Source organism: Acomys russatus, chromosome 8 (assembly GCF_903995435.1).
Source record: "Acomys russatus chromosome 8, mAcoRus1.1, whole genome shotgun sequence".
Lineage (NCBI taxonomy): Eukaryota > Metazoa > Chordata > Mammalia > Rodentia > Muridae > Acomys > Acomys russatus.
The window spans coordinates 44,463,445-44,489,294 of record NC_067144.1 but is presented as its reverse complement, the minus strand read 5'-3'; the positions used below and the strand labels follow the sequence as shown (position 1 = coordinate 44,489,294).

At 35.5% G+C, this 25,850-nt stretch overlaps 1 protein-coding gene across 3 annotated transcripts in view; it reads left to right on the top strand.

The window, feature by feature from the left end:
- The window catches only part of Epha3 (EPH receptor A3), a 322,281-nt gene that overhangs the window by 261,851 nt on the left and 34,580 nt on the right, over positions 1-25,850 (top strand). The window contains exons 6-12 of one of the 3 annotated variants that reach the window (XM_051150116.1): positions 3,649-3,773; positions 5,563-5,722; positions 8,792-8,894; positions 10,008-10,075; positions 14,042-14,167; positions 16,575-16,760; positions 24,995-25,056. In XM_051150116.1, the coding sequence (XP_051006073.1) occupies positions 3,649-3,773; positions 5,563-5,722; positions 8,792-8,894; positions 10,008-10,075; positions 14,042-14,167; positions 16,575-16,760; positions 24,995-25,056 (830 nt within the window). Of the gene's footprint in view, positions 1-3,648; positions 3,774-5,559; positions 5,749-8,791; positions 8,895-10,007; positions 10,076-14,041; positions 14,168-16,574; positions 16,761-24,994; positions 25,057-25,850 lie in introns of those variants that run through there. The other 2 variants (XM_051150115.1, XM_051150114.1) reach the window with 2 other exon arrangements.

The window sequence follows — 25,850 nt, the reverse complement described above, 5'->3', positions numbered from 1 at the left end:
TGTGGCTGAACTGTTAATATAGAAATTATTTAAAAGATTCCATTTAATTTTATTTACATAGTCTTCATCCCTGATTCTGAAAGTGTTAGCATGGCTATGAGGAGTCATCTCTTCAGGAAAATTGTTGTTGTTTTGATTTCCAAAAGCATGATAATTTTTATTAAACTTGATGTATTGTCTTAAAAAAAAAAAAAGAAATGCTCTGAAAGTGGGTATTAAAAGTTACGGTGTAAAAAGGTTTTCTTTTACAGAAGAAAATGTGGAAATTCCTCTATTATTTGTATAAGAATAAAATGTGGTTACAAGGATATTGCAGGCTATATTTTTTTTATTAGTGGTTGGATTACAAATTCATTTTTGTATAAGGATAAGTAAAGAGAAGATAATTCTCAAGTTTTCAACATAGCTATTACTAATTTCTGCTATAAATATTGACTATGTTTTGTAAATTATAATGAAAATAACATGTTCTTCTTCAAATCAATTTCAGAACAGCAAAGGTAAGGGAGGAGGCCAATTTTCTAACTAAAACAGAATATTAGAAAAGGGTAGGCATGAAAGGTAAATGATTTAACTGACACTAAAAGATAACTATATCTTTTTGAAATTTTAATTTATTTAATCAATTTATAGCCTGATCCCAGCCCTCCTCCTCCTCTCCTCCCAGTCCTGACTTCACACTGCCACCCCCATTCTCCCCTCTTCTTCTCTAAGAAGGCGGTCTCTGGGGATACCAACCCACCCTAGAGCCTCATGTCACAGCAGAACTAAGAGCATGAGGGCAGACAAGGAAGCCCAGGTAGAGAAAAGGGATCCAAAGGCAGGCAGCAGAGTCAGATAGCCCCTACTCCTGTTAGGGGAGCCGTAGGATGACCAAGCTGTACATTTGCTACATATGTGTAGAGGGTTTTGGTCTGACATATGCAAGTTCCTTGGTTGGTGGTTCAGTCTCTGTGAGCCCCAAAGGCCCAGGTTAGTTTACTCTGTAGGTCTTCCTGTGGTGTCCTTGACCCCTCCAGCTCCCAGAATCCTTCCTCCCACTCTTCCACAAAATGGTGTATTGTTTGGGTGTGGGTCTCTGCATCTGTTTTCATCAGCTGCTGGATGAAGCCTTTGAGAATACAGTTATGCTAGGCTCCTGTCTGTAAGCATGGGAGAGTATCATAACTAGTGTCAAGTGTTGGCGCTCTCCCATTGGGGTGGGTCTCAAATTGCGTCAGTCATTGATTTGTCATTCCCTCAATCTCTGCTCGGGCTTTATCCCTACACCTTTTGTAGGCAGGACAAATTTTGAGCCTAAGGTTTAATGGGTGGGTTGATGTTGCCGTCCCTCAATAGGAAGTTCCACCTGGCTACAGGAAGTGGCTAGTTTAGATTCTATATCTCTTCTGTTAGGGATGTCATCTAGAGTCACACACATAGACTCCCAGGGGCCTCCCATGTCCCAGAGATTCTCCCTCACTGAAATCCCTTCTCTCTCGAGGTCCTCCGTGTCTCACCCACCCCCACCATCCACCACCCATCACCCACCACTGCTCTCCCCACACCTGACCCTTGCCCTCCTTACCCTCCCCACCTCACTCCCACACAGTGATGCCTATTCCTTAATTAGAAAATAAATATAAAAATAAGAAAAGAAACTGATGCTTTCATCTAAAAAGTAAAATCTATATTTTTCCTTAGCAAAACAAACAAAGCAATGTTATTCCCAAGCCTGTTGGAACAGGGCTGCTTTAATTACAACAAAAGTTAAGGTTGGGATCTTACAAACAAGAAAAAGAGGAGGGTGGGAATGGGTCGCAATGGGGGCTCACTAAAGTGGGACAAGTAATGAGCAGTGAAGGAATCTTTATTATTAGGAAAGAAAGAAACACAAGAGGCACTTAGACACAGCAACAGTTGGAATGAGTAATTGGAAATAAAAGTTGTTATGTGGCGACTACAGAAACATCTAATTAAAAACCAATATGGACCCTAGTGATGTTCACTTCTGTGGAAAGACAGATAACTCTTTAATTACTGTTTGGGTTTGTAAGAATTGCTAAGAATTTGTGGTTTCTTTTTATCATTTGTTAATACAATTGCAATGGTTTGGAGCATCTCAAACAGCTAAACTAACCAAGTTATAACAACAAAAAAGCTCTATACTGGCCACTCTTTTTTATTTTTAAATAGGAACTAATTAATTTATTTGTTTATTTTCATATATATTTATTTTATTAGGAGTGTTGAGGAACAGATACTTTAGTTATACAATGAAGTTTAGTTGGTTAGGTGATAAGATCTTTTTAGATCAAGATAAAGGAGTTAAGTTAATAGCCATGAGATAGGATAGATACTGAATTTCATTCAGAAATTTAGACGCAACAACACTGGTTACTCTTGAATGATTTTAGAAAATACTATTTTGAGAAGTCAGAAGTAAATAAAATCAGTCCAGCATTTGCTTAGTTTTGATTCAAATTATATAGAGAGATAATCAAAGAATGTGTGAGGACAAGTTTCCTTCTTAGAGTTAGGTGAACTAATAAATGAAAAGAAAATAAGAATAAAATACTACCATTTTTGTAGGCCTGGATAAATAAGAGTTCTGGAAAAAAATTGATGTTATAGAAAGCTAAATTTTGCTAAAATCATTTAAAATGACTTTTTTTCATTGTAAAAAGGCTTCAGTGGATAATTAATCTAAAACTTCCTGAACTTTTGTTTGGTGCTTATATTCCATTAGGCAGAGCACCATTCTACTAATAAGGTGGCGTTTCAGGTATCCATTGAACTAGGTCTTGAAATAAGTACCTGAATGGACAGGGTGTATTTTTTTCTTTTTTTGTTAAAAAAAAAAAAAAAAAAGGATTCTAAGTAAGAAATCACTTTAAATATATCTCATCTTATGTAGAAATAAAGACACCTGTTTTATATCCAGTCTACATAAATGGGTTTCTATTTCCATTTCATGATGTGAATGGCATATGTAGAATTACCATTAAATAACATATCACAGAATACCTCTGCATATCTAAAACATAGCAATCTCTGTATTTTTATTAAATATTTCTTAAAAGTGAAAAATTTAAAGTAGAATATTGTTTTCTGTATGTGTATTTTTATCCATGAGGGTTCTGTTTGTCAAGCACTATTGTAATATGCTATGTATCATATTCGATATATAATACACTAAATATTACCATTACCTATGGATGTCGTGGGACTCCTTGAGCATAATGGATTCCAGTCCACTTCCAGAGTTGCACATGAAAATGTTATCAATGAGCTGAGGAATCTGGCATTAATAACTTTGCAACATTATAACAAATAGGTAGTCCTGATGTTTAGTTCCATGTTTTAATACATCAAGTATATTTCACTGCTTACATTATAGTAGCGGATTGAAAACATCTGCTCACTTGCCACTAGTCCACTAACAGCAGAAATTTTCAGCTCATTTTCCATGGGCTTTCATGCATCAGGGCTGCACCCCAGCTGCTGGAGCAGCACGGGAGGCCAGAGCAATACTCCAGAGCCTTGGAAATGGAAAAGGGACTTTCTTGCCAATGATTGGAGCAATGGTAGCCTTCCTGTGCTTGTTGCCTTCTCTCTGTGTTTTTACACCCCACCCACTCACTCTTTTCTCCCTTTATCTGTTTACAGCCCCGTCACCTGTTGTGACAATTAAGAAAGATCGTACCTCCAGAAACAGTATTTCTTTATCTTGGCAAGAACCTGAACATCCAAATGGAATTATACTGGACTATGAGGTTAAATACTATGAAAAGGTGGGGAAAGGATGTTGAAGGGTTGGATTGAGTAGGGGAACACTCTATTATCTCATCAGCTATGATCTTGCAAATAACTTGCTTGCTTATGTGTGGTAGAGCCCTGTATATAGCCTGGTCATGTGACCTCTCTGATTTTTTTGGTAGAAGAAATTCAGAAAGCATTTTGTCAATTCCTCTCTATTCTACAACAAATAGTAACATCAGAGATGGCACTTCCAAATGTAAGCCGGTTACTAATGAAATAGACGTGACATTCAAGTCTGTTCCCATCAAACTCCTGCTATGTTAGCATTTTCAGTGGTTCCTCATTCCGCTGATGCACATCGTCTTTAATAATATTATGTAATAGAGGATAAAAATTTTAGGCACTTAAAATTTTGTGCATACATAAACTTAATATTAAGACTATTCACACACACACAAACACACGCACACACACTTATTTTAGCATGCAAACATGAATTCCCTCCTGTTAGAGGTCTAGTGGAGGGGAATAGGGCAAAAGAGGAAGGGTAAAAACAGGAAGATCTAAGTGAGGGGATAATGTTCTGGATGATCTGAACAAATTATAAAAAATTAAAATTTTAAAATAAAAAATATTATTACCAAATAAATATTTTTAATATTTTAATAAAACTTTTTCCAAAAGATCTATATTCTTTTGTCCTAATTTTGCTAATGGGAATACACAGGGCCCAGTTCTGAATATGAGAGTACTGATGCTTTAACGAGTGGACTAATGATGTAAAAACAAATCCACTTTGTTCATCAGTGTAGTAGCTCAAAAGGCATCTCATCAACATCTTTAGATAATGAGTATCTGTAATTAGGGGTTAGGAAGATGGTTTATTTGGTCAACAGTTTGCTGTATAAGGATAAGGACCAGAGTCCAGATACCTAATAACACATAAAAACCCAAGTGTAGGAGTGTAACAGTAATCCCTTCAAAACAGGGAGGTGGGTACAGCTGGATTCTAGGGTTTGCCAGCCAGCTCATTTAGCCAATCAATTAGCTCCATGATTAGTTAGAGTCCTATCTCATAGATGAGGTGGCAAGCAGTTGAGGAAGACACTCACTGTCAACCTCTTGGCTACTGTATGTTCCCATGCATGTAAACACTCAAAGGACAGGAAGGCAAAAAGAAGCATCTAATTACCACAAGAACATATTCTAGAAGGAAAATAAACCTCTACATATATTCACTTTTTAAACAGTAGTTGATGCGAGGAACTTTAATGTGCCACGCAAACCTTCTGGAGGAAGCTGTGTTTGGGAAATAATTCTAGATTTTGATGTGATGATGTTCAAAATTTAAAATCTAATCAATTATAGGGAGTCATATTAAGTTTATTGTAAATATATTTACATTGAGATAAGTAATATATGCTATTAAAATAGATTATTTTTAATATTTTTAAGACTAAGGCAAATGTAAATATTTCCTATTTGATATTTATGGGATATTTCTCTTTAGTTTAACTCAAAAGATGTATTTTTTTATGTTTAATCTTGGAATTACTTTGAAAGATTTTTTCAGCTTTGATTTTGCAAAGATGTTACTTTCATATGGATATTAGGTGATTTGAAAGGATGAAGCATATTCTTTCCTGCTTTCTGTGCAGGAGAAAAATCATTCCATACAAATTAGACAGTTTATTTGTACCCAAAGAATGAAATAATTAATGCGACTTGCACTTTATACTTTTTGACAAAAATTAAAGAATCTTTACAATAGTATTATGAAGTTTTGATGTTGACATGATTTTTTTCTTTACTTCAAAGCAGGAACAAGAGACAAGTTATACCATTTTGAGGGCAAGAGGCACAAATGTTACTATCAGTAGCCTCAAGCCAGATACTACTTATGTATTCCAAATCCGAGCTCGGACAGCAGCGGGATATGGAACCAACAGCCGCAAGTTTGAGTTTGAGACTAGTCCAGACTGTATGTATTACTTAAGTTTACTATAAAAGTGGGGTGTTACATTACAAAGTGGCTGATGATTTGTTCTCAACAGTAACCAAAATCGTGCACTGGAGGTGTACTGAGAAGAAGTTTAACAGATTGCATGTTCTTGGGTATGTGGTTTCATATAGATATGGATGTATAACTGTGGCCTTTTCTCTCATATAAATTAATTTTATTCTAATTTATGAAATGCTTAGTATTTTCTATTGGTTAGAAACTGTTTTAGAGGAACATTGTTTGATGTGATAGCATGCTGCTAGTGCCTGCCAGACAGATATTATAAGTTCATTGCATAATTTAATAAACTCCATAAAAGAAACTTACTGATCCATGGGTTCTTAATTTTGTTCTAATTCTTAGTACAATGAGTATATGATTTTGTTTAATTAACAACTGACAACTTTAGCATTACTTTTGTTTTAATCCTTAATATATCCAATACATATAAGCTAGAAAATAGGAATTTAAAATATTAAACATGTACAAATAGCTTCATTTATATCCATAACAATTACAATAATTTGTTCATTCCATTGAAAGGTGGAAAAATTTATCTAAAATTGGCGAACACTTTCTCAATAACTTTAATTTTCTTGAAGTATGTATGTTTCTTATTTTAAAAACCCTCTGCTATAATACAGTTGTTAAAAGGGTCCTGGTCATTAATATGGTGCTAATATAAAATAAATAGAAGTAAAATTTATTTAACATAATAACAACAACAGTAAAATTAATTAAAAGGAAAGTTGAACATATGTATATATATGTTTATACGTGTGTGTGTGTGTGTGTGTGTGTGTGTGTGTGAGTGTGTGTGTGTGTGAAGACAGTGAGGGATATGTAAACAAAATTGTTCATAGGACAAATGTTGTTAGTGTATTGTGTGGGTAAGATCTCATGGAATGATGAAATTTAATTATATTAACCATTTTATAAGAGATTATTAGTTAATTTTTTTGAATTTCTAATGTTTTATTAAGGACTGTAACATATAATTACTGGTATATAAATGTTAATAACTTAACATAAAAGATTTCAGTATAAATGGGTTTGTGTCTATACTTGAAAACTTTAACAGGCTACTGACAAAGATGAACAGGAAAAACACTTACTTCAAAGGAGACGAATGCATATGGCCAAGTCACTATGAATGTAACATATATAGTACTCAGTATTCTCATGATTGTCACATGACTCTCCCTGCTGTATATGATTTGTTTTATACATGTGTAATAAAATAAAAGTATAAAAAAGTAGTTAGAATATTAGTTAATTCTAATGAATATGTGTCATTTTAATTACAATAGAAAAACACATATGCCATGAGCAGTTTAATACAGCCAAAGCCACAATTATGAAGAAAGCCCTCGGAGATGATCCATGGTCCACACCAGTGAGACCAAGATTATCCTAGAAACAGCTCCAAGGCTCAGAACTCTACTGAAGAGAAACCTTGTAATCTGTTCTGACCATTCTAATTAGCCATTTTCTCTGGCACTTTCATTTTCTATTTTCCAAATATTTTTGTCCAACTGTGAAATCACATTATTACCGGTATGGTGATAAAGTTATGCTTAGTAAGAATGCACAGGACTAATAAAAATGATAAAAATGTTGAAGTCAAAATGATAAGTAAATGCTTTATAAAAAACTTCTGACCAAGAGACAGTGCTGCTTAGGATGATGAACTCCAGTTTTGTCAAGGTGCTGGACTTTCTTGCCCTTAGATGCCACTCGGTCATGGGGGATCCATTGACAATTGTACTTAAGGAAAGCCATTATCCACAAACCCCAAATCTACCTTTAAGAAACTCTCCTTACCCCCTCGTGAGAAAATAGGCACGAAGAAATTCCTCTCTAAAGACATAAACAATGTAATTGAGTCTATGTGAGCAAAGCTGAAAATGATTTGAAAATCTTAGATGACAACAAAGAAAGTAATTGCAAAATGACATTAGCAGTTCTAAGCTTTTGTGCATTTGTACGATCCATATTTCAGAGTATCAAAATATCTTCCTTGGAAATGATTACAAGTTATCATTTCAAACTTATAAATGCATATAAGAACAGAAAGCAAGTGCACTCTCTTGTGATGTAAACTGATGAATAAGAGCATCAGAGCAGCATGTCAGAGCTTCATCCTTTCATGCCCGCTCCTGGACATTCAGTTCTGCAATGTAATACAATGACACTTTATTGTTTTGAGTTTTTACATCTATTTCAAAAGCAAAACACTTTTCAGATGAGAGCTACATAAAGTCTGAAAGTTGAGTAGATTTGACATTAAAGTTATTTCTACTTGCCTCCCTTCTGAATTAATTAGTGATGGGTCTCTTTATAAAGACAGGAAACACAGTGGCATTTGTTGGTGATGTAGGCAAACAAATCAGCATTTCATGACTTTTCTGTGTTTAGAATGTTTTTGAAGCTGACAAAACAATAATTGTATATACTTAACAAGTACTATATAATGTTTATATTTATATTAAAATTAGTCATATTACTTCATGAGTCTGACTTTTATTAGATCCCTCTTGTGTGTGAGAACATGAAATATTTGTTCTTTGACTGGCTTATTTCGCTTAGTACAATATCCTCCACCTTTATCTATACTTCCGTGAATGAAAATTCCCTTTGACAATAAATAGACACATCAGATTCAAAAGAAGATTCTTCCAAAGATCACTTGGTTTCTTACTAGGAACCCTTACCTGTTCACTGTGTTCAGCCAGTAACTTCTGATGTATCTGATGAGTTTCGTGCCAATGTGGACAGATAAAAACAGGCCACCACATTTCACATGTAGGCCCTCAAGTAATGTTGAGAGTAATTTATCACTGAACCATATTTTCTTTAATGAGAAATTTCATAAAAGTTATGCAAAGTGTGACTTTTGTTCTAAATACAGCGAATTCCTTCACTATTAGATTAAGCTACATCTCAGATAAAAAATCAGTGTTCGGGATGAATTTCTAACCACTGCCATGTAGCTGTCAGTCGTGCTGGTAATGTTTGTTCTGTTATTTCTTTCCTTCCACCTTGCAGCTTTCTCCATCTCTGGTGAGAACAGCCATGTGGTGATGATTGCTATTTCAGCAGCAGTGGCCATCATTGTCCTCACAGTTGTCATTTATGTTCTGATCGGGAGGTGAGTTTAGTTTGCTGAACTATTGATCTTAGCTGTGGCTTCTTCGTTGCCCCAAGTTGCTTTAGAATCTGAACACTGTGCACTCAAAGAAGTCTCAACAAATTAGATTTTTTTTTACGTTCTAGATCCTTCTCCTTTTATTTTCTTTTACCTTTCATTTTTTTATTTCTCCATTAATATTTTTTTTTAATTTTTGAGATTATCATATGTTTACAACATTTCATCCTTCTCTTCTTCTCTTCCAGAGCCTCTCTTAACCACCTCTTTGTTCTCTGTCAAATTCATGGCCTCTTTTGTCTCATTGTTACTGCGTGCTTATATGTATATGTATATGTATATGTATATGTATATGTATATACATATCCCCAGATGAAACCTGACTATTCTATACTATGTTACTTGTATGCATGGTTTCAAGGCTGAGTTTGGTGTTAGGAGACCAATCTGTGTGCTCTTCCCTTGGGAAGACTGTTTCTCCTGCTCTCGGCATTCTCTGCTTGCCTGTAGATGTTTCAGGAGTGTTGATGCCTCCTGGGCACCACTGCCTACTTTAGCATGTCTATTGTTGTTGTCCTTGCTCAGCTAACCTTTGGGCGGTCATGTTGGTAAGACTTTATGGATGTAGCTTCTGGCATTACTAGGGAACACAGACAAAGTCCCTGATCTCCATTAATTCTTACCCTCTGGCTCAAACTACTTCACTTTTGACCCCACTCCTAGTTTCCACCTTCTTTTTCCAATTATCCCCTCATTCTTCAAATAACCCCAGATTTCCTTGACACTTTCTCACCCCCAAACACTGGTAACAGGGCACAGCACTCATTACCGATGAAGACTTTACCCTTTATTCATTCCAACTCCAGTTGTTAAAAAATACTATAAACGCATTGTAAGGCCATTATAAAAGCTGAACTGGAGGTGTCTGCTCAGTGGGGAGGGAATTCTATGTATTTCCTCATTAGGCAGCCTTCCAGGCTCCCGAGAAAAAGTATAATACAATGCTAGTAAGCATTCACTACGTCACTGGATTGTTTCAGGGGAAAGCTTTATTTGGGGGGCTTTACATACTCTGAGCATACATATTGAACTTATATATCCTTCCTTTGCCTCTAGGTTCTGTGGCTATCACAAGTCAAAACATAGTTCAGATGAGAAGCGACTTCACTTTGGGAATGGGCACTGTGAGTTTCTAAATGTTGTTTTAATGTGTTGTCTTTAGCAGTTATTGACTTATGATTGAGTAACTTCTCATTGACAAAAGAAACTATAAGATAGTCTTCTTGGAGAAAAACGAGCAAATTAAATTTATTTTAAAAAGAGGAGGAAACCCAAGGCTCTACATTAACCAATTTGTCCATGGCTGTGTTTCAACATACTTAAAATGAAGGGTAGCCTGTGGTTTTAGGTTCAGACAGTCTCTGTGATGAGTCCTAAGAACTGAAGTCAGCTCTGAGTGGCTAAAATCAAGGCATATCTTCAACTTCCTCACTATTATTCCTCTGCTGAAATCTAAATAGGAGCATTTCCTCTCTCTCTTTCCTGCCAAGTAAATATAAACAACCACTGCTTATGTGAAACTCCTTACTCCATTTGGTCTACCAACCAGGAAAGAGCTTTTAGAATTAACTGTTTATTTTTAATTTGCATGTCATCTAATTGGTAGGAAAGACAATATTTGTCCTCCGCACATCTATATCAAGCAATTTAAACTCTGTTAATAGTTTTAAAATAAATACACTTTTAGGTAACAAAGCTTTTGCATCTAACAAAAAGATAGACATTTTATTCCCCCGATGAAATAAATCATTCTACGTATCTGCATTTCCAAACCCTAGCTTAATTCAGAGTAGCAAGTACAAACCAACAGCCTTCAGAGGAGTAGCAAGGTCTCCTAGAAGTTAGCAAAGAGACTAGCCTGATGCTCACTGCTCTGAACTATCTCTGAAGGACTAATAAGAAAGTCTTGCAAGCAATAATTACTTCAGCATTTGTCATTGCTCTTTAAAACTATCTTTAGAAAGACACAATGCTTCCTATAAACTACTATGTCTACATCTAAAAAAATATCATTTTGGTTAAAATTGAGATAAAAGTGTATGTCCTAGTTCTCATGTAGAAAGAAAACAATATGTTGAAAATATAGAGAAAAGAATGTTTATGACAATGTAAATGGATATATGGAAGCAGTACAAGAGTTTGCAGAAGCAATAGGTTTCATTAGATTCATTGTAGAGTTGTAATAAAATAATTCATTTAATGATAAAACACTAAAACTTTACCTGAATTAAATGTCACGACTATGCAAGTTACTCCAACCCAAATGAGTTAATTTACCAGATAAACTTTTAATGAGTTACCAAATTATAGAAGAGCAGGCTGCGTTTTTTTCATCGTGTGACTAAATTGAGCAATTCTCTTCTTGTGAACTGAAACCATCTTAAGAGCTGGATGCTTGGTGTGAATACTTTCTATACTGGACCATGCAGACTTTGATGATTTATAGGAATCATAGCCTTATCTGTCACCAACTCTATGCATGTTCTAGCAATTTGCTCTTGTTTTTTCAAGCCAAGTTTTAAATTTTTTTCAATGCCCCATATCCTTATAATAAACAAGTTTTAAGAAAATAAATGCATATATCTCAAGTTTTGAAACTGTAAAGCTAGTTATATGCGTGTCATAGACTTTCTGCCTCTCAATACTACAGCTGGTTTATTTCAGACCATTTATTTGGTATTTCTTTAAAAAGCTCTAGCTATGAACTATTCCCCCAAGCCTTGTTACAAATCCTATAATGTTGCTTCAAAAGAAAAGCAATGTGTTTTACCTCTTAAGATCCTGTCTCCTTGCTCTCTTTGCCTGGACATTTTTTTTTCTCTGTCTTTAGGGCAACTCACGCTGGCAAAATGGAAATGTAAATTTTTGTGTTTTCACAGAATGAGTTGTAAAGTAGCACAGCTTAACACGTGTGCACGTGTTTATTATCTGGTTTTCATGGCAGAGCCCAGTGACTCTGTATGGTGCCCTTAATTATTGGTGTGAAGGGATTACTTTCTTTGCAGCCCAAACCTCCTGGTTCCCAGAACATCAGGGGTGAACAGTTAAAAATCAGCAGCCGAAGTCCCTAGTGAACAGACCATTTTCTTCATGGGGATGTGTTTATATTTACAATTTTTCACAAATGTCATGTGAGTGGAAAATCAATTTACTTCATGCTAACTAGTAGAAGTGAATGTGATTGATTATGAGGCGAGATTCATTATGCAACCACTAGTATTTAGTAGTGCATATTTTTCTCCAGGGCTGACATTAAAAACTCAATTGAGGACTTTTAAAAAACAATATTATATATTTTTTTTAATTTCAAGACATTGCATTTCACCAATTATTTCACATTTTTATAAATTCTAATACCAGCAACTCTCACTAAAATGAGCTTTATTCTTCAATTTTAAAAAGGTCAAAGATTTATAATTATTTAACAAAATTATTCAATTTTACATCATGGTGAAAATGTTATTTTCTTTCTTAAAGAGGAATTCTAGCTTCCTTTTTTATTCAAAAGTAGAGGCAGATCAAAATATACCTGAGAATAAGTAATTTAAGTTGAGGATTTAAATGTAAACAATCTGACTAAAATTAAAAGCTTCTAACACATCTTTACTTCCTAGAATATTTGAATAACTTAGGGGTTCCCAAGCCAAGAAATGTTTAATAACTTTCCTTCGGCACATTTCTTAGTCTTGATACTACTGATCCTGTGAGATGCATTAGTTTATTATTAAGAAGAATAAATCCTTGTGTTAACGGATTAATCCACCATATGTTTTTACAGAAAAGAATAAATGTTTCGTGAAATTCATAGGCCTTAAGGAAAAGGCACAAGGTTCCACTGACCTGAAGGCTTACCTTGAGGACAGCTATCTATCTATTTATTATTATTATTTAATTCTCTAAAAAAAACCCTCAAGTGCCTATTGGGCCACTGCACTGTTAGTTATTCTTTTGTAAATGAGATGTGTCAATTATAAAGTAATTTTTGGAAATTACCATGTCTAGCTTTTTTTTCTTTTCTTTTTTTCCATAAAAGAAAAATGTCTTTTAACCTTTAAGAGAGACTAAAATAACAAACAAAAAAAGTATCTCTTAAGCAAATGTGGTTCATATCAAACCAATGTGATCAATGTTACCAAAATTAAAATCATCTATAATGTTAACAAATTTTCATTCCTTGATGTTAGAGTGTGTTCGTGGCTCTACCTTAGACCTCAGAGGTTCTTATTTAAAACATTTTCTTTTAGAGAAAGATTGTTTGAACATTACAATTTTTCCTTAATGTGATCTTATTTTTCCAAATGAAAGGAATTTCATGAAACTAAGTGAAATAGAAAAGATTTACCTCTGGATTCTCTGATCTTTTATTTATTATCCGAATAAATAAATATAGCATGAAGTCAAATGTATGACTTGTGCTTGCGAGAGCTTCATAGCCTAACTATCAAGCTTATAAACAACGTTTCTGTTGCTTTTGATTATGTTGAAAGTCACATGTTATTTCAGGCCACAGATAGTATGCTGGAATGTACATTAACTATATAGCTTAAACCTCATATTTCAATTCAGAGAGGTGAAGTTATTTATGAATAAATAAAACAGCATACTTACAACAGTATAGGAAATGTTCCGGAATTTTTTAATATTTTAATTACTTTATACTTAAACCTCTCTTCTGACTCCTGAGCATATCCATTTATTTTGATTTACTGTCAGACGGTACACCTTAACAGATAGTTACTATTTTGGTGCCTCTCAATCAGAGATGTTTCATAGCACAGTGGCATGATGGCTGATGGTAGCAATTACAATGCTGAGTCCTGCTTTTGTCATTGTTCTTGATATCTGCATTTCGTTCTCCTCTCCCAGTATTTTAGCAGAGAAAACCCCTTAGTCTACATCCTCTTTATGTTACGATGTGGACAAGCTTTTATTTATTTCTTTACACTTAGTACCAACATCTCTATCAGATTTTTTTTTAATGGTACAGATCAGACCAGAGATCAATACAAATTAATGTGATAGAGATTCTTTTCAACGACTGAAGTCATGAGCTTTGCACAGTAAGAACACTTTTGTTTCTTTTTTCATAGTAAAACTTCCAGGTCTCAGGACATATGTTGATCCACATACCTATGAGGACCCTACACAAGCAGTTCATGAGTTCGCGAAGGAGTTGGATGCCACCAGCATATCCATCGACAAGGTTGTAGGAGCAGGTAACTAACGTGCCAGTAGCTCTTCTATGAACAAAAAAGCTGCTAATCCTGAGTCTCCATCTAGCAGTGAAATTGCCACATGAGGAGCATGAGCTTATTCACCTTTTGAGACATAAGTGAATTGCTATGGAGACAGGCATTTTCTGATTTCATGATCAAAGGCAAGCAATAAATAAATGCACCATTTAATGGAATGTAATGATTTCAAAGGTGCCAGACTTACAGTCTCTCAGGCCATGGCTGCCTTTTATTTATGGAATTCCAGGGACAGCAGTAGCAGTGGCTAAAAGCTGATCATGTGTCACAAAGCTATTGACCAAATGAGGACAGCAGGATAAAAGTGAGTCTCGCTATAAACAAAAGTAGTAATTATAAATCTTGACTTTTTTATTTTAAAAGTGTCTTTCAAATTAAAAAAAAAAAAAAAACCCAACAATCAAAAAAGAAAAGGCTTATACGTTTGACATGAAAGGAGATAAACTCTTAATCTTGTTTTGCATTCTAAGTTATAGCAAAATTTCTCTTTCTCCTATTATCTCCACATCTGTAGTTACATATTCTAATTTGAGTTTAGGAAATCAGTTGATTTCTCAAATGTTGTTCCTTTATTCCCCCCAGCCACAAGGAACACTATAGTTACAGCTAATCCTCATAAGCAAGGGTTAGTTCTACCTTGTTCATTCTGAAGTCTGTTAGTATTTCATGAAATCTGTGTCACTGTTCCTACTTGACAAATATGTGAGAAATATTTGCATCTTTTATTTTGGAGTTTAACTGGGCTTTGTCAAGGCATAGCATGAGTTATTTCTTTGGAAGTAATAGAGACTGTATTCCAAAAATAATGTGAATTCAGGGGAGGTTGAAACGTCCTAAAGAAAGTGCAAACAATTTGTTGAGATGTAGCTGGTAATCAACAGCATATTCCTCTATTTTGTAGGTCAGACCATTTCTTTGACAAAAAAAAAAAAAAAAAAAAAAACAAAACAAAAACAAAACCAACCAAACAAAAACAAATAAGTAAGCCAAAGTTTATCTCACTTCTCTCCAGCCACCATACTCAGAAAACTCCTAGCAATGTAAGACTATAAGCAGACAAATCTAGCATACCGTTAATCAAAAAACACTTCAACATTAACCCCTAGTTGGTTACTACAAGGTTAATGTTGAAGTGTGATACAATACAGACCTAATAGTCTGTACAATAATGGGAAAAGACATTCTGTGAGTGGCACTATTTTGTAGCAATCATAGCTGCAATAGAGTCAGCGAAGAGTATGTAAAGGGCTCCTGCTCTGAGGAAGTTCAACATCTACTGGAAAAGTTATAGGTAAATCTTATCAGTAATCCTATAGGGTCCTAATAGCTCAAGGACATTTTTATCAATATTGGAAAGCTTTAAAACTCAGATATTTCAATAATTTTAGATCATTTGCAGATTAAGGCAGCTTTATTGAGAACATTAAGTCTAAGAAAATATTTCTACAGTGAGCTTTAGATAAAACTGGTTACATTTCATTTGATAGTGTTGCATTGTTGTTCTCCTCCCAGAAGCCTAGAGAACTTTATAGCTAGTGTGTCAATGATACAACAAACCAATCCTCCAATAAAATGAATTGGTAGCAGATGCTTACCCTCTTATTTTCAGTGAGCATAAGTCTATAGCCAGTTTGGCCCTCACTGTAAAAACAGAATCGGTTCAAACATCTGAAATTAATCTAATGTTCAAGCTTAATATCTGTGCTGGCCCATTGATAACCCTGAAATAATGCTAGCTTTTAGAACATGGAATGGAAAGTCTTGTAGATGCTTCTCTCAATTTTCCACTTTCATTTTCATGATGTGGTGACTTAAACCACGTAGAGTTTCTCTGAAGGTTCATGACTATCCTGGGATTTTGTAAAGGCGAGTTTGTATTGCCATCTTCCAAAAATTAATTGAGCTTATAGAATATACCTTGGAAGTCTAAACACATAGATTTTAATTGAATTATTTAAAACAAACCATTGCTCTGCTTTGATGATTTTGGAGCATGTGTGTGCGTGTGCGTGTGCGTGTAGGTGCAATCACCTATGCTTGTACACATTGAAGGCAGTGGTAGGCCCTGGATATTTTCCTCTATTGATCTCTGTTTTGTTTTTGTTGTTGTTGAGAGAGTATATAGTCTCTCACTGAACCTAAAGCTCACAGCTGCGGATAAACTCAATGACCAACAAGCCCAAGAGGATTTGCCTGTTTCTGCCCCCACCCAGCACAGAGGTTGAAGACATGCATCGCTATACCTGCCTTTTGCCTGGGAGCTGGGGTTGCTGACTCAGAACTTCATGGTTTGCCCAATCAGCTATCTTCTCAGACTCATGGAATTTTAGTGTTTCATTATATTTTTTATTGTTCTTTCTTATTCTTACAGGCGAATTTGGAGAAGTTTGCAGTGGCCGCTTAAAACTTCCTTCAAAAAAAGAGATTTCAGTGGCCATCAAGACTCTGAAAGTAGGCTACACAGAGAAGCAAAGGAGAGACTTCCTGGGAGAAGCCAGCATCATGGGACAGTTTGACCACCCCAACATCATCCGACTGGAAGGAGTTGTCACTAAAAGTAAGTAAAATCACAAGGTCTGCTTTTGTTTATGCTGAGGAGATATTGCCTAAACTCAAAATCATTGAAGGATTTTGATATCCCAAGCAGCTTGGTTCTAACTAAGTTCTGTTGAGGATGAACATGCATTTTCTGGTAATATTTAAATGGCAGTGGTGCTGTATATCACAGAGACCTTTGTCCTGCCTTTAGTCAGTTGATTAAAAGATTGTCTTGAACAGAATTGAGGAGGACAATCTTGTTTGCAGAGTAGCAGGATAGATAACGGCTGGACAGGAACTCCCAGCTAGCTGCCTTTTCTTCCGGTACTCACCAACTTTGTTTGAGCCCTCAGATCTTTGCCCTCTTGCCCTCCTCCTGCCATTAGGAAAATTATAGGAATCTTGGGGATGCTTCTAAGATGTAAGATTGGGTCTCTCAGAAGATGCATGGATTCTCTTTGCTTCTAAGGAGATTTCAGGTAGTTCTGACGTAGGCTCCCAGGTGCATTCCTGGCTGTGTTGGGGAACCTTTGGCTCCAAGCCATTGCTGAGCTCTGGATTTATATCCGTGATGGTTTCTTCAGCCAGGCTGAAGGCATCCTGTGAGGCAGATCTGTGATTCTTGGCTCCAGTCCCAATGAAAACCTCTTGAGAAAGTGCTGGGAAGTTTTTTTTCTCTCTCAAGATTTTGAAGCACAGGGTGAAGAATAAGCAAAATTGGCAACAGACTTCATACAGTGAATGGCAACATATGGCAGAAAATTTGGCATCTTTCAGGGGATAATTCATTGGCACCGCATTTCCATACTCTATGGTTACCAACAGGCATTATTCATTATATTTTGAATAATGTTATTTTCTGTAACATTGCATGCAGCCCCTTCTGAGTGACACTGATACCTTCTCCTACTTTAGTGAATCTAAAAAAGCATTTCTTGCTGCACCAGCACATGGCATAATTGAATATTACTTTCATTTTCTTCTGAGTTTTTATATGAAATATGTAGAATTAAGAACTTAACAATGTAGAATGATTTAAACATATACAACATAACTGGGTGAACACTTTTATTCATTTCTTGCCTCTGTACTCTTAGCTATACTAAAAATAATACTGAAATATTTGGGGATAAAAACATATTTGGTTTTACCATTAATTAAAACATAGACAGGATTATGAAAATAGGTGATTCTATTGTCCCTTTAGGGAAAGAATATAATGGCATACATAGATGTACAGGATCACATTTCATTGGGTGTTCAGTGTCATGTCCATTATGACAACTTGAGCAATTGGTTGCTCTGTGGATCTGGAACCCAGCTGGGAAAGTCAATCCATTTCTACTAATGAAGCTATTCTTCTTATTCTGTTTTCACAGTCACCATGCCTCATTTTACTTCATAAAGGGTCTGCTGGCTTTGACTTTGTACTGTGGTATACCTACAGTGTCATGATCTCCTGGTGCATTAGAATTGGTCCTTTCTCTTTTTCATTTTCATGAGTACCCATATATCATAATGTTCTTCTTTACAAGTCACTACAGATGTTGACAAACACAATTTTCCATTTTTCCATCTTAACTCTATCCCCAATTATAGACAAAACAGGTTTTTCTGTTCTAATTTTCTTCTTTTAGCATGGATTTATTGTGTGCATGAATGTATTTGTGTATGTATGTATGTATTAGGACACATGCGTATCATATCACATGTGTAGAGGTCAGAGACAACCAAAGAAGTTATTTCTCATCTTCCACCATGTGTATCCTGTAGATCTAACTCACACCATCCAACTTGGGAGCAAATGCATTTACCTGCTAAGCCAGCTCCCAGCACATTTCCATATTAGAGCCTTATAATGTTGAATATCTTATTCAAGTTTGATTCTAGAACATTTTAGTGTCAATTACAACTACTTTCATGGAGTAAAAGTTCTAAATGTGCTATATCTCTCTAGTCAAATAAGAATGTGAGCAGCTGCCGAACCTGTTCTATAAATACAGCCATCACATGCACTGTAAACATCATAGAGTAGTATTCTCTGAGCTTGACTGTAAGCTCGTCAGTGGCATGTTTAAAAGCTGTAAGTCTGGCACTCTGCAATGGCAGAGGGCAATGCAAACATTTAGTATCAACCTTGTGTTTCATTTAATACAAAATAGAGCTAATCTGCCACTAAATGTTATTCTCCTAACCATTTTGTTTTCTAAAACTCAGTGACTTCTGAAGCACCCAGTCATGTTTTAATTAGGAACTAAGTGCATCTGAAGTTGAATTCCAAGTCAGCCTTACTCAGTGTGAGACCTACACATCAAACTGCTACAGGTGCTTCTTCATGTGAAAGGGATTAAGAGCACCATAATATTTTCAGACACTTTAAATATCTGATAAGATTATACAAGACTAAATTTTCCTACTTCTAAGCAAGCTTCAGTTTATGAGTCAACAACAACAAAAAAATACTGGAAAAGAATTCCTTGGTGGTTTTTTTTTTCTCATTTGTGCTTAAAGGCCACTCTCCCTATTATTCTATTAATTGTGTGCTTGGAGCCATTCAACCTATGTAACGTGCTATTTTTTTTTCTGAAAGCTCGTTATATAATCATTACTTTTTCATTTATTTGAGTTGAGCCATAAACAACGTTAATGGCATGGTACTTGCTGAGCCTGATGGCCTTGAACAGGAGAAGGTGATAGACCCTCTGATCTTCAAAGTAGCAGAAAGCTGGGGCATGCTCTATGCAGAGCTAGGTACTAACATGTGTTATCAATTTTACTCGAAGTTCAAAAGGATGGAGCGTAGTTTCAGCAAATGTTTGATATTTCTGCCATCACACCATTAGTTAAATGATGCTCAGGCTCCAACTGTAATTACCATTGGCAACATTTTACCTAGTAGACTAGAAAAACAGTTGTACTGCATATGAATGGTATATTTTTCCCCTTGAATTATTTTCTAGAAGTTAAAGGAAAAATATAAAAACAACAGGTTTTACTGCACATCTCATATGTAATTTTGCATGATGAGGAATGCAGTGGAGAATGCATTAAAAGGATTTCATATATATCCCATTGAATACCCACTTCGCACAAAAAGATTATATATATATATATATTATTTATTTATTTATTTATTTATTCCCCTCACATAAATGAGAAGACTTTGTTAGAAGATTTCATACTTAGGTAACAATGTCAAATCTTCATGATTTCATTTGCCTCTCTAAGAGTATCATCTGTGCTTCTATTGTGCTATATTTCTTACGATTGCACATTAGGCAATACATACATGGTAATTATTTTACCGATTATAGGAATGATTTGTTAGAATGACAAATATTGGCAATGTTGATGATGCAAACTATTATCACATATTCACAACCAAAGTTGACTACTGAGTCAGAAAACATGTATCAGCATGCTTTGTAACATAATCTGGAAGGTCTCTATCAGTGTTTTTAAAGGTGACTATGAAGGGAATGATGTTTTACATGTTTAAAGCATTTGGGTTATTTCACTATGGCTGTTCATTAATATCTCTAGCATGACCTCATTGGAATTACAACAGAATTGGTATTTCACATTTTTCTCATTTATATAAATAGCATGGTTTCCTGGCATTTTGAAAGACTAAATAGTAAAATATAAGTCAATTCATGTAGATGATGATAAACAGTGACCAAGAACTGATCAATTTTAGAGACTGAGACACACACACAACCTCTCTCTCTCTCTCTCTCTCTCTCTCTCTCTCTCTCTCTCTCTCTCTCTCTCTCTCTCTCTCTCTCTCTCTCTCTCTCTCTCTCTCACTCTCACTTTCTTTCTTATTTGTTTTTGAGATAGAGTTTCTCTGTGTAGACCTGGTGTCTTGCACCTCACTCTTTAGACCAGGCTAGTCTCAAACTCAGAGAGAACTTCACCTGCCTCTGCCTCCTGAATGCTGGATTCCCAGCATAATAACTTTATACATGCAGGAACTTCATACACCAAGGAAAATACACAGGGAGACACTATCTCAAGATATACAAGTGATTGTCCTCACACTAATGTTAGTAGTAAGATAAGAAAAGTGGCACCATTAAGTTATGAGGCTGCACAAATGTTAATACCAGGCTAAGCAACGATTATCAGAAAGTAAAATACCCAGGTACACTCTGGTTTAGTTTATTCTAAGAATGCAGCATGGTTTGTTTAATAATTAATAACTTGAATATTAAATTGTTTAAAAGAATAAAACACTAATATCTTCAGAAAATAAAAGAACAGAGCTGAAGTTGATGCCATGACTCTGGGTGCTTTCACATACAAAAATTTACACATATTACACATACTAACCTTTTTAAGGAAAATGTATACTATAATATTAAGTAAATGTAAAGATTCAGTGTCAAGATGGCAACTGGTTGATAAAGACTATGTAGTGCTAGAGTTTCAGACCCAATACTTTAATCAGGAACTATCATTATCTGAACCCCAATCACAAACATGACCTCTGCAATTGGCAATGGCTTGCTGCTGGGCTGTGGAGTCACAGCTTAACTCAAATGGAGCTGGCCACTCACTGCTTACATTATCACACACATTAGTGGATATAATTGTGGTTATTTCAACCAAAGAATGCCTCTACTTAAATGGAACCAGGAAATAATATTTTTTATCATTATAATGGTCTAACGAGAAAATAAAAAAGCTTTAACTTGCTATAATATTTGTAGGAGTTTATTATGTACAAAGGAAAGTCTATAACATTGTCATCGTGCACACCTCCTGTCTCAGAAATTTTTTGTCAAATTTCCATATCTTTTTTGTTGTTTTCCTTTTCTTCTTTGTCTCTAATTCCCTAATTTTACTGAGAGAGAACTATCAACTAGTGGCCATGGTTTTTATCATAGATCACAGCGATATATATAAAAGTGTACTTAAGGAGCCACACATTATGTAGCCACATTATGTATCACACAAGAAGCTAACACAAGAAGAGTGACATGAGATTAAGGCCAGCAGGGGCATTACAGCAGGTGCTAGGCCAGCCAAGAGGTACAGAGCAAGGCTCTGTATCAAAAGAAATAGATTAGTTAACAGTATGTGCAAGACTAAAAATAGCACTTTACCATGTTAGACACAATTTGTATTGTTTCTGGGCAACTAGCATTTCCTTTAATATTTTAAGACTGATAAATAATTTTAAATTTGAATGTGAATATTTTAACCCCAAAACTGAGATTAGAAATTTGTAAAGTCAAATGACTAGCCTCTAACAGTCATTTCCACAACTCTTGTCCTTGTGGAAATTTATGTTAGAATAGTTGTAGTCATCAATATCCAAGGCTTTATCTGGATTTTTTAGATGTTATCATTAGGCAGTCATATCATGATTTCAAAAATATCAAATATCTTTTAGTAATTATGGAATTGAACTACTTATAACAGACTGGCTTTGTTCTTTACTGTGTATCCTTGAGAGACTACATTTTTTCCTAATTTTTCTATACTTCTTAGTAAATTTAGAAGCAAAAGTGAAGCTTCATTGTACAATTTGCCTTGCTAATATTTGGTGGACATTTTTTCAGCCAATCATAGGTGAGATTTCCCACTAGGCTTACTATATATCTCCAGTATGTCTTGGGGTCTTCTCATGACAATAAAAGATGCAGGTTCAATTTTGAAGAAGCAGATTGTGCAATGTGCTAATCAAAGCACACAGGATGGGTCATGCAAACTTGAGTACCAGCACACTGCATAATGTACAGATGAGCTGGTGTTTTGCAGATCATTTCCCACTATGTTTAATGCATGCTACAGGAAATTCTCACCAGCACTCCAGAGTCTGTTTTTAACCATATTTATCGAGATCACAAAGGAAACTCTAAGTTAAGATATTGCTTTCCAAGTGGTTCTGATTGCTCTTTGTTGGTACATTTGGGTTGCTGGATCTTTGAACTTAATGCAAAGCACATTTCCAGACTTGCCTATCTTAAGTGAAGTGTTTACAAATACCTAAATTAGAAGAGCTAAAGGCAGCCTGATCTGATTTCTGAATGGTCATGGGACTATGGCTTAATTGACTGGTTTGACTTTTTAGCTACTTTTATTTCCCTTGCCAAACATTTTAAAAGGCATTCTAATGAGAAATGAAATGGCCATAAGGCTGAGCGCCAGAGGAAATCAGTGATATGCAGAGAGCTGAGTGGTATACAAAGGCAGCAACCTGCCGACTGAAGCTGAGTATCGTCAAATACTTTTGAAGCATGCATTCAAGTTTGGTAGCATATTATTCTCCCCAGAATTATATTAGGAAAGAGGAGAGACCCTGATAATGATCTGTAGAGATTTAGAGTAAGGAAGCTTTCCTCCCCGCCCCCCCCCACCCCTGCCTGTTCGTTCATTCTTTAAATCATTCATGTATTTTTACTACAGGACAGGGCTGGAAGTAAAGTATCTTAGGAGACAACAAAGTCTATGATCTGAGTAAATCTTGCATTTCTTCTTGAAAATTGCCAAACTAACGTTTAGCTAGAATTTGGAAAAGGCAAGACATACGGCTAAATCAAAGAGATGCCTTGATGTGGAGACTAAAGGATATAAATAAATCTATGCATTAATGAAAATAGTACAACATACCAGTTGATAATAATACATGTGAAAATTATTTAAGCATTTTCATATAATTTAAATATGTGGATGTTTAATTAAATAAAATTATTAAGATATATTAAAATTGTAAGCAATATAAGAATAATTGCATGGTATTGATTCATGATTTGCTGAATAAGGAACGTGTAAAGAAGTAAGTAAAGAAAAGAAGGTAATTTGTAGTATTAAAAAGGCAAGCTAACTGAGAATGTAGCTTCTTTAGTAACATACCTCCCAGCATGCATGAGGCCCGGGGTCTGATCCCTCTCCCTGGACAGACACTGGGTAGCAGATATGCCCATGAGGAATATGCTGCAGACAAAAGGAGGGGAAGGATCAGAAGGCCATTCCCAGGCTTTGCTGCTTAGTAAGCTCAAGACACACCTACAAGACATGAGAGCTTGCCCTAAAAATAAAAATAAGATAGCTAATACTGTAAAGAAGGAAAACTTGGCCTCATACTACTAAAATAATCAAAAGTAATACATACGAATGAAAACAGATGAGGAAGATAGGAGAATTAAAAAAGAAAATCATAAACTGATCTCCACTCAGAGATGCATAGAAGGGAACTTGTTACTGTGTCTTCCAATGAGATGGAATTGATTGGTTGACCCAAGCCTGTCTCAGGAGCTCTCAGCTGACCTAACCTGGGTCCTCTAGACTGGAAGAGGACCATGTTATGCTACAGGAAATATTTTGTTACATCAACATGTACCTACAGGCAGATTAACATTAGAAGCTATGAGGGTGAGCAGTAAAATGAGAGAGATAAGTGTAAGCCTGACCTACAGCCTACAGCTCCATAGACATTACAGACTAGATACATGAGCACTGAAGCGCTGAGTGTCCTCTGTGGGGTGATTAGTTTTAATTATCAATATGCCATCATCTAAAGTACCCGTGAAGACGGTCTCAATGAAGAATGGTCTGCATGACCTGAACTGTGCTCCTGTCTGGGGGAGATGGTCTTGATTACACTTCTAGATGTGGGCAGACCCAGCCTAAGGTGGTTGGCATTGTTCCCTAGATCCCTGTCATGAAAAGGGAGACAACCAGCCGAGTGCTGGCATGCACACATTTGCTGTCTCTCGGTTCTTAACTGGGAAGATAATTGGCTGCTTCCACTGCTGCTGCCTTTACTTCTCCACAGTAACAGATTGTGATGTGGAATCAGGAGCTAAAATAACCCCCTTTCTCCTGAATTGCTTTTCCGTAAGGCATTTTTATCACCGTAAGAGAAACTAAACTAAAACAATGAGGCTGAAGAAGAAATGTTTGATGCTTAAGATCATCTTAGAATCACTGACTCTTGAGAATACCTTAGAAGCTAAAGAGTAAAGCTGTACACTTCAATGTTTTATGGCAGTGGAACACTATGATAAATAACTTAATTTAGATAAAGTAGGTTATGGGTCTTTGATCTGGAACCTAGCCTTTTGCTTTTTTTTTTTTCATTTTGAAACATGGTTGTTTTTATTGCAACTTTGTAATGCTTGGAGGACACAAAATTCCCTGTGTTTATTAGATGTGTCAAAGTATATTATATAGGTATGTTCTTTGGTTGCCACCAGCTAAGAGTGCTGATGAGTGTATGTTTATCGTGTATTGTACCTGTAGGTAAGCCAGTGATGATTGTGACAGAATACATGGAGAATGGGTCCTTGGACAGCTTCCTACGTGTGAGTAATATATCACATGTAAAGTATTTATGTGTCTATATGACAGAGTGTATACAAATACACATATTGACAAGGGAATCAGAAAATATATGTCTTCTAGTATTGTGCTAAGTATTTGGTGTCAAATTTTCAAGTAAAAGAGAAATCAACTAGGATTACTTAGCAAAGGAAAAATGGTAATGTTTCTTCTTTATCTTGTACCTCCACATGTGAAATATTTGTATTTTAGAACTTTTTAAAAAATGTATAAGGCTTTTTGTTTTTGTTTGTTTGTTTGCTTGCTTGCTTTTCCCAGACAGGGTTCCTCTGTGTAACCCTGGCTGTCCTGGACTGCTTTGTAGACCAGGCTGGCCTCAAACTCACAGCGATCTACCTGCCTCTGTGTCCCTAGTGCGGGGATTAAATGTGTGTGCCACCATGGCTGACTCTGAATAGGGCTTTTGTATTGCCCCAAACCATAGCTTTAAAATAAATTTAAAGATAGAAAAATTAACGTAAAGCCAGGTATAAATGAAATTGATATGGCCTTTGCCCCTTTCCTTAATTACCCCAGACTCGCCTCTCATGTATATATGTCCCCTCAGATATCAAGTGGTTTATAATGATAAAGTATACATATCCTCAACTGAGGGATATAATTTTAGTAATACATTTTTTTAATTTTAAGGTTTATATTTTAATATATTTAATATGTTACAGTTTAATGCACTTCAACAAATATGTTAAAGAAATGCAAAATTTTCATGAAATTCACAACACCAGTAATGATTTCAGGGAATAGCAAAAGAGATATG